General features: G+C 31.4%; 2 protein-coding genes across 2 annotated transcripts; both read left to right on the top strand.

Moving 5' to 3' along the window:
• The first annotated feature begins 342 nt into the window (after window positions 1-342).
• On the top strand, window positions 343-9,957 carry LOC117215504 (neurexin-4). Its single transcript, XM_033461865.1, has 10 exons — window positions 343-481; window positions 957-1,049; window positions 3,250-3,446; window positions 4,984-5,125; window positions 5,501-5,871; window positions 5,952-6,290; window positions 6,370-7,174; window positions 7,274-7,579; window positions 8,105-8,731; window positions 9,104-9,957. Exons 1-10 carry the CDS (start codon window positions 418-420, stop codon window positions 9,955-9,957), a joined length of 3,798 nt encoding a protein of 1,265 aa, XP_033317756.1. The 5' UTR covers window positions 343-417.
• On the top strand, window positions 957-2,680 carry LOC117215521 (L-aminoadipate-semialdehyde dehydrogenase-phosphopantetheinyl transferase). Its single transcript, XM_033461880.1, has 2 exons — window positions 957-1,049; window positions 1,629-2,680. Exon 2 carries the CDS (start codon window positions 1,769-1,771, stop codon window positions 2,594-2,596), a length of 828 nt encoding a protein of 275 aa, XP_033317771.1. The 5' UTR covers window positions 957-1,049; window positions 1,629-1,768; the 3' UTR covers window positions 2,597-2,680.
• Window positions 9,958-10,426: the final 469 nt, after the last annotated feature.

The raw sequence follows: 10,426 nt of genomic DNA, 5'->3' as shown, positions 1-10,426 counted from the left end.
TATACCTTTAAGATACGGTAGAATAATAATTCCGTTACATCTTACATTGCATTTTAAAAAATGTATGAACATTAAATTCTGCCAATGTGTTTAAAAAGTTCACGTTTTATTCCATCAAATTGGAATTTAAATATTCTCTATATAATTATTAATATCTTATCTTAAATAATGTGATGGTAGTATGTAATATGCTATAAGATAATCCAATATTTTACAATATAATATAACATGATAAGTACTATATAGTATAGTAGCATGTATATGTGACCATGTATGTGTGTCGCAGTGTACGTATGAGTAATACACTAGTGAAATGACTCCAGTCAGAGCGTGAGAGAGAATCAGTAACAGTTTCAACAACGCGTCTCGCTTAGGAGTAGCTTCTCGTATGTTGCTCTCTGAAAGGGCAATGATACGATGAATACTATCAGGTGTTTTGTGTTCGTTTTCGCAATTGCAAGTAATTCATTCACCTCTGCGTGTAAGTACATATTATTATTAACTGTATGAAATTTTTCCTCCGTAAGAGAAATAATTTTCCTAAAGATGATTCAATGCAGCCAAGCCCATTTTACAACATGGCGTAGTAGAGAATTAATGTATGATAAACTTATTGAAAAACGAGCAAACTTTTGTTTCTAATTCAACCAATCCATGAACCAATATTCAACTTAAGATTTAATATTCTTTAGAACTTGAGAAATGTATTGCATTACGATCATACATTTATCGTTCCCTAATGTATGAATGTACATATATTGTTAGAGAAGCATGATATTTTATACTGATTACATAAAATAAAATTCTTTAATCCTATTATTAAAAATTGATAGGTATTTTGTATTATATAAAATGAACGTATTATATTGAATTTATAATTTTTAAAAAATTACTTTAATGATATTTGATATGTTGATGTATATTATATTATTAATTTAAATGTAATTTTTAATTAGATGATGAATGTAACGATCCACTTTTGGACAGAGCTCACTTAACAGCTACCACATCATTACCTAACAGAGGTCCAAAAAATGCCAGGCTTAATGGTAAAGCTTTTCTAATTTTTTTTGTGATATTATATATTGCATTTTCCCTTAGTTATATTGTTCAATAACATTTCTTATGTTATCTTCTTGTACAAGTTTAGAAACATTTGATAATTTGTAGTTTGTTGCTTGCTATCTATATATCATATTTTGAAAACGTATGTGATGATGTATACCTGTTACTAAGATTGCTTTTCTTTGTCTATATTTATTATTAAGTTTAATAGCAATACAGGTAGTGTATTATCCACATATTATGTATCTGTATATTTAAGGTTAGACATGAAATTTGATTTGTTTGAAAAGACTTAAAACTTAAAGAAATGCAATTCTCATCGACACCCACATACATTAGCCAATTAAAAGAACTCCAGACCTGAATTAGGTAAAATGAACTCACTGACTCATTGCAGAGTTATTCTGTGCATCTGATTTCTTCTTAAGCAACAAGCACTAGTCACACAAATGATCATTATTAATAATTAATTAATAATCCTTTAATGAATACTTTATCAATTAAAAATAAATATTGTTATTTATTATAAAAGTAATCCAATGTCTTCTGTCTATTTGCTCCAGGTGGATGCTAAAGAGTAGCCTGGTTTTTTAAAAGACAAGAGCCTTTAAAAAAAGCAGTGCTTTAATAAAACAGAAGCAAATAACAGTTTGCAGAACTTTAACCTGATTATAAATCAGAGTTAAAATTAATATTAGTAAACATGTTTCAAAGTATTCGGTGGGCATTCAATTGGAAGGAATGGAATCCCAGTGAAAAGGACTTTGCTTATGCTATTTCTTGCATACAGTTAGAAGAGAAACAAAGATTAGGCAGATTTGTGTTTCGTAAAGATATTAGGGCTTCTCTTGCAGGTAGATTAATGATGAGAAAATTTGTTAATGAGTATGAACATATTCCATACTCTGCTATAGTATTTGCAAGAGATGCATATAATAAACCTATTTTAAAAAATGTTTCCTCAAACTTGTCTTTTAATATATCTCATCACGGTAATTATACAGTTTTAGCAGGTGAAACAAGGAATGTAAACTTAGGAATAGACGTAATGAAATTCGAATATACTGGTGGTAAGCAATTGCCTGAATTTTTCCGTATAATGAATAGGAATTTTTCACCTTTAGAATGGGGAGAAATAAATATGTTTTCTAATGACATTGATAAAATTAGTATGTTCTGCAGGCATTGGGCATTAAAAGAAAGTTATGTGAAAGCTATAGGCAAAGGTATTACGATTGATCTTAGATCAATGTCTTTTAAAACTAATTCAGAACTCATGGAAAATTCTGTTACAACTGATACTGTTTTATACATAAATGATGTAAAACAAGATTGGTTGTTTGAGGAAACATTATTGAATTCCCAACACTGTGTTGCTATAGCTTTACAAAAAAATGGAAAAGCACCAAACTCGCAAAAGAAAATATTTGAATATGTAAACAGTGATACACTTTTAGCAAATGCTATTCCATTATTTCCACAAGATCCTAAATATACAGAAGAATATTTCAAAAAAAAGGAACATCCATAACTTTAAATTTTATATATTGTTACATTAGTTTTTTGTGAGTAATGCTTTTATGTATGCGTAATAAAGATGTACAGATATAACAGTTGCATTTAGTTAGTGAATTTAATAAATATAGTTAGAAATATGTGTCCAAATTTTATTTTACCTCCTTATAAAATTCATAGTTTCGTATGTACACTTAACATTAACAATAATTTAAGATATTTGAAAGAATACAGTTTTTACAGAATATTGAAATTAATTATAAATTTCAGTTTAAAAACTACAAAAGATGCAATAAAAAATTTTAAATTCATTTATTTTATGTGCATACAATACACAAACCTGTTACTTTTACACATTTCCTCTCTTTTGCTTGGGAAAGGGAGTTTTCCATAAATAACACATAACATATATATTTCCAACTTATACATATGTATTTCTTTTAAATGATATTGCTTTCAACTATTTTAATAGACACCTTTGAAAGGTATAACTTAAGTATTACTTGTATTTTTCAGCTATGAATATATTTAGTTATGTTATAATTATCTTAAATTCATTACATGATAATTATAGTAGTAATTAATTCTCTGATAACCCTACTTTGTTAAATATGACTGCTTCCTTAAGTTCATTTTGAGTTGCATGCATGCGTATATGTTGTGGCGTAGGCGGAAGCGCATGGACGGCTAGCAGTTCAGACTTTGGTCAGTACCTTATAATCGACCTGGGTCAAATAATGAACATCACAGCTGTGGAGACCCAGGGACGAGCAGTACAAAATGAGTATGTTATGGAATATGTTATCAGTTATGGTACAAATGGCCTGGACTACGTTGATTACAAAGAAGAAGATGGTAATGTTAAGGTAAACTGAACCTATACAATTTTTGACTCAGTGTCTGTGCTAATATAGCCATAATCCATGAGCAGATTTGTTAAAAAGGTATATTGCATTTGGTAACTAATATTAACTAATGACTAACAAAACTCATAGCACTGCGATAATGCAAAAGACTGGGTTTTTGAAATTCAGTATGATATTAGTTAAGTATCTTTAGCATGAATGAAGTAACGAATGAATTTCCATAACATTGCATCATAAAAACTTCTATGTAGGTAGATACTGTTTGCATGTTTAACACAACACTGTTAGTATGCTTCTTCATTTGTACAAATGAATACACAACAGCTATATCTTTTTCATGCATTTCATACCGAATTTCTGAATGATGTAAATATTATTATGAAAAATAGAATTTTATGTATTATAATATAAAATATTTATTAAAATAATTATTTATTAAAATATAAACACAAATGATAATCATTATGTTACCATTTTCCAATAACTCATAACACTTTCTTTCTCTTACTTAACTGCTTTGCTTCTACTCTTTTCCTTTTACACATGGACATGGGGCTGGGCTTTGCAGGAGGTTCTACGTGGTCACCAGAGCTTAGCAGTTATGATCAACATCTTACTGTGGAACTGGGGGACAGATATGAGATACGCAGCATAGCTACACGAGGTCGTGCACATACTAATGAATATGTGACAGAGTATATTGTCCAGTACTCTGATGATGGGCAAGCCTGGGCCAGTTATGAAAGCCAGGATGGTGTAGATGAGGTATTAATAGAGATATTGACTATAAAGAAACGTAGAACTTTTCTGTACAGAATCATTTTTATCTTTTGCTCCAAGATATGATATACTTGCTACAATATTGTACATATGTAATATAACATTTACATGTTATACATACCAACGTATTTTTCAGTAAAAGAATTATTTCATTATTTCTAAAATTATATATTCTCAGTGAGAAATACATAGCAGAAGTGCTCTCTTTTTATTGGTGGAGGCACAATGGGAACTATGATTCTGCTTTTATATGTTAATAATTTCTTAAATCTCACATGTTCTAAAAAATTAAAAAATATGATTTCTTTAATTTCTACTAAATGCTCAAGCATATAGCTTGAAGATCTTTTTTCTATTTGTGAGGACTTTTTCTTAACTATTAAACACTATACATATATATAATTATTTTAATAATTTACATTTTTTACACGGTACTTTCAACAGAATGTTTAACATTTGCTTTCATGCTTCTGCACTTATAAATAACAATGCTATACTAACATAACTTTAGATAAAAGCATGCCAAATGTCTACCAATCTATGTTTAATTTATTTATGCATTACAATTTAGGCATAAATGTTGTACTTAAATCAAACATAACCAACTAACAGATTATGTAAATGTTAACAAAAATTCCAAAGTTTTTATATAACATTATAAAAGAAACACTTTGTTTTTGAAATGATTATAGTAAATTTAACAAAGATTGCATTTCATTATTAAACAAGGATATACGTCTTTTTTCTTTCCTTATAGATGTTTAAAGGCAACATAGATGGTGATACTATAAAACTTAATAAATTTGAAGTACCAATTATTGCACAATGGATAAGAATAAATCCAACCCGATGGCGGGATAGAATATCGTTAAGAATAGAATTGTATGGATGTGGTTATGGTAAGCAATGACATACTTTTAAGAGGAAGTTGTGAATTTTATTGAGAAAATTAGTGACATTCCATGACTTTTTTCAAGAAAAACATGAAATCATACAAAACCATAACTTCACTACGATATGGAAAATTTACATAAATCAGAAATTGACACATTTTTATAGTTAATAAAGTAATATTTTAAAGAATTATCTCTTTTTCTAAGATAATAATTACTTTTTCATACCAAAAAATTAAAATAATAGTGTGGTTCCTATTTTTGCAGTGAATAATTCTCTCAAAAAAAATGTTTTAAGGATGACTAAATTTTAGTCTTCCAAATCAAGAAATTCTCTTAATATGCCAAAGTCTTTACTTAACTAATTTTTTCTTTTTGTAGTGTCTGACATTCTTTCCTTCAATGGTTCATCTCTTTTACGGTATGATTTATTGAGGGAACCAATAGAAACTGACAGACATTTCATACGCTTCCGGTTCAAAACGAACAATGCAGATGGTATTTTAATGTACTCTCGCGGGACACAAGGGGATTACATAGCTTTACAATTAAAAGACAACAGAATGATATTAAATATAGATTTGGGGTCTGATATCATGACTAGTTTGTCTGTTGGTAGCCTTTTGGATGACAATATGTGGCACGATGTTCTAATATCGCGTAATAGGAAGAATATCTCATTCTCTGTAGATAGGGTATTAATTAGGGGAAGGATAAAAGGAGAGTTTCATAGACTGGATTTAAATAGAGCAGTAAGTAGCTAAATAATGTATAATATCTTTTATTGCATTTTCAAATCTATAATATTAATTAATTCAAATACCTTCACCAGTTATATATAGGTGGTGTACCTAACAAACAAGATGGATTGGTAGTCAATCAAAATTTTACAGGGTGTATAGAAAACTTTTATCTAAATGCGACTAGCATTATTCACGATTTAAAGGAAACAGGAATTACCGGGGAGAATCTAAGATATTACAAAGTGAATACGCTTTATAGCTGTCCAGAACCACCTATAATCCCTGTAACATTTTTAACTCATGGCTCATATGCCAGACTTAAAGGATACGAGGGAGTATCTTCTTTGAATGCTTCCCTCACTTTTAGGACATACGAAGATAGAGGAATTATTTTATATCATCAATTTACTTCACCTGGTTTCGTAAAGGTTTGTAAATTTATTTTCAGAAGATGAAGATTTTCTGTATCAAATACATATTAATAATGTTTTATATTGTATATATTAGCTATTTTTGGAAGATGGTAGATTGAAAGTTGATATTCAAACGAAAGGAAGTCCTCTAGTAACTTTAGACAATTTCGATGAAAAGTTCAATGACGGAAAATGGCACCAAGTTATATTAACAATTTCAAAGAATAACCTTATCCTAAATGTCGATGGAACACCTATGAGGACGAGACGTATATTAGATATGATCACAGGACCTGTTTACATGATTGGTGGTATGACAGGGATAGAGAGCAACCGCGGTTTCGTTGGTTGTATGAGAATGATTAGTATCGATGGCAACTATAAGCTACCAACCGACTGGAAGGAAGAGGAATACTGTTGCAAGAACGAAATTGTCTTCGATGCATGTCAAATGATGGATCGTTGCAATCCAAATCCGTGCAAACATTCTGGTGTATGTCGTCAAAATTCTGATGAATTCTTCTGTGATTGTGCCAATACAGGATATACAGGAGCTGTCTGTCACACTTCCTTGAATCCTCTATCATGCGAAGCATATAAAAACATAAACTCAGTCAGTCAACGAGCAGATATTAAAATAGACGTTGATGGAAGCGGTCCTTTGAAACCATTCCCGGTAGTTTGTGAATTCTATACAGATGGACGCGTGAGGACTATCTTGCGACATAACAATGAACGCATTACACCTGTGGATGGATTCCAAGAGCCGGGTAGTTTTGAACAAGATATCATTTACGACGCAGACATGGATCAAATCGAAGCTCTTCTTAATCGATCCACGAATTGTAGACAAAGGATCAGTTATGAATGTAGACTTTCTAAACTGTTCAATTCTCCAGGTAATTATTTATTAATCTATTAACAGAGATTTAAATGTACGATTTTCGTCGAAGATTATATATTTTGTATTTGAATAACGTAATATAATGTAATTTTAGTACCGCAAGGAGATCATTTCAGACCAAACTCGTGGTGGGTCAGTAGAAATAATCAGAAAATGGACTACTGGGGAGGAGCATTACCAGGTTCACGTAAATGCGAATGCGGTATACTTGGAAATTGCGCGGATCCTACAAAATGGTGCAATTGTGATGCTGACTTGGATACTATCTTAGAAGACAGCGGAGACATCACTGAAAAGGAATATCTTCCAGTTAAACAATTACGATTTGGTGATACTGGTACACCGGTGGACGATAAAATGGGTCATTACACGCTTGGGCCACTTATTTGTGAGGGAGATGGTAAGTTTAAAACATTTTCCACGCATTATGCATGTAAACCAGGATATTTAATTTATTTTAAATTGTTTGTAAGGTTCTAATTTACCTTGGTTGATTACCAAGGTAAGGTCAGGTAAGATTCATACCATTTAAAGTAATTATTTAAAAGATACATTTGCAAACATTTAAATGTGTATCGTATCTTTGTAAGTACATTAGATACTGTAAAATAATAGTAATTAGCATTTTAATTATTATTGATTCCCATCCACTTGTATTAATGTTCAAACTTTTGTAGTCACCTCTATTTATTTGTACTTGAATAACAAAAGTATTGATAATTATTCAGTATAGAGGAATCAGCCTCAACAATATTTACTTTAATATATAACATAGAAGTGGTCATCCCTCTGGGTAATATTTTATTCTACAATAAATTTCAAGATCAATGTTATTGGAGCTGACCCCTCTCCCTCCTTAATCCTGTATAATATATCCTATCCTTAATCCTATATAAAATAAATAAAACATTTCGTTTTATTGTAGATCTGTTCAAGAACGTAGTAACATTCCGCATCGTTGATGCTACCATCAACCTACCAACCTTTGATATCGGTCACAGCGGTGATATTTATTTCGAGTTTAAAACGACCATCGAAAACGCTGTTATAATTCATAGCAAGGGACCCACAGATTATATAAAGATTTCTATAAATAGTGGAAATCAGATTCAGTTCCAGTATTTAGCAGGTAGTGGCCCACTTACGGTCAGTGTACAAACCTCGTACAAATTAGCTGATAATCGATGGCATTCCGTGTCGGTTGAAAGAAATCGTAAGGAAGCTAGAATCGTAATTGATGGAGCGTTAAAGAATGAAGTAAGGGAACCTCCGGGGCCAGTACGAGCGCTTCATCTCACATCGGATCTCGTGATTGGCGCCACGACAGATTATAGAGATGGTTACGTTGGGTGTATCAGAGCTCTCCTTTTGAATGGTCAGTTGCAAGATCTGAGAAGTTATGCTCGTCAAAATTTATATGGAATTTCTGAAGGTTGTATGGGTAAATGCGAAAGTAATCCGTGCCTTAACAATGGCACGTGCCATGAAAGATATGATGGATATTCTTGTGACTGTCGATGGACTGCATTTAAAGGTCCAATTTGCGCAGATGGTATGTTTCTCTCCTTGATAAAAATTAACATAAATATTAGGTTGTCCGAAAAGTGTCTTTCTTTTACAGACAAGTCTTTTACAACAACGCATTTTTATACAAATATGAAACCTAATCTGTTGAACGTTGTAATCTTTATCTTGATAGAACAAAATGGATCATACGTAATTCGATAAAGTAATATAAAACGGAAAATTTTATGCATCCTTTATTTCCTTATAAAACGAAACAAACTTTTCGGACGACCTAATAAATTTTGGGAAATGATAATTCTTTATATCTCGTCCTGTATGATTCTAAAACTATTAAAAATTGGGTATTGAATATTGTGTATTACATTGAGTTTTAACGTTAAAATTTGTTTTATTATAGAAATTGGAGTAAATATGCGTCCAAGTTCAATGATAAAGTACGACTTCATGGGTAGCTGGCGTTCCACTATCTCCGAAAAAATCAGAGTTGGTTTTACAACAACGAATCCTAAAGGATTTTTACTCGGCCTGTTTTCGAACATCTCTGGAGAATATATGACAATTATGGTCTCAAATAGCGGGCATTTGCGTGTCGTTTTCGATTTCGGTTTTGAACGACAAGAAGTTATTTTCCCTAATAAGCATTTTGGTCTAGGACAGTATCATGATGTTAGGGTAGGCAGGAAGGATTCAGGAGCGACACTCATTTTGCAAGTCGATAATTACGAGCCGAAAGAATTCCCCTTTAACATTAAAACCTCAGCCGATGCACAATTTAATAATATACAGTATATGTATATTGGAAGAAACGAATCCATGACAGAAGGTTTTGCTGGTTGCATATCTAGAGTAGAATTTGACGATATTTACCCTTTGAAGTTACTATTCCAGGAAGATGGACCTGGAAACGTTCGTTCTTTAGGTACTCCTCTCACAGAAGATTTTTGTGGCGTGGAACCAATTACGCATCCGCCTGATATCGTAGAAACTCGTCCACCACCGCAAGTAGATGAAGAAAAAGTTCGAGCTGCTTACAACGAAACCGACACCGCGATTTTAGGAAGCGTGTTGACAGTCATTATTATAGGATTAGTTATAATGACAGTACTTATAGGAAGATACATGTCAAGACACAAAGGCGAATATTTGACCCAGGAGGACAAGGGTGCTGAAATAGCACTGGATCCAGACTCAGCGGTAGTTCATTCTGCCACTGGTCATCAAGTTCAAAAAAAGAAAGAATGGTTTATTTAAGTATGAAGTTAGATATTTCGCTATGTCGATGCTAGAATATATAGATGAAATTATGCTTATAAGTGCACTTTGAAGTGTCATAACAAAAGATTTTATAGGGAGGATAAAAAGAAACATAATTCTACTGTTTCGATTTAATGACAACTGTATTAAACTGGAGACTGGTAAACTTAACTAATTAGCACGAACAAATTTATCGAATCCCTTATAATAATGAAAATATTAAAAAATAACTGGACATTAAACATTTTTATTTTATTGATTTTCGTCATAGTAGAATTATCACAGAAGATAATATAAAAGAAATAATATACAATTATGAGTTCAAATATTACGTTAAAAAGATGTAAGCATGTAGAAATATCTTATTTGTATTAAGTGTACCTTTGATATTTTTTCTGAATACTTATTAATGTCAGTCATCATATAGCTAGGAATAAGAGGTAGTAAAAAATCTTTCGAATTGCAG

Source organism: Bombus bifarius, unplaced genomic scaffold, assembly GCF_011952205.1.
Source record: "Bombus bifarius isolate JDL3187 unplaced genomic scaffold, Bbif_JDL3187 scf7180000007973, whole genome shotgun sequence".
Classification (NCBI taxonomy): Eukaryota; Metazoa; Arthropoda; class Insecta; order Hymenoptera; family Apidae; genus Bombus; species Bombus bifarius.
This window is presented reverse-complemented; position numbering and strand designations above follow the sequence as displayed.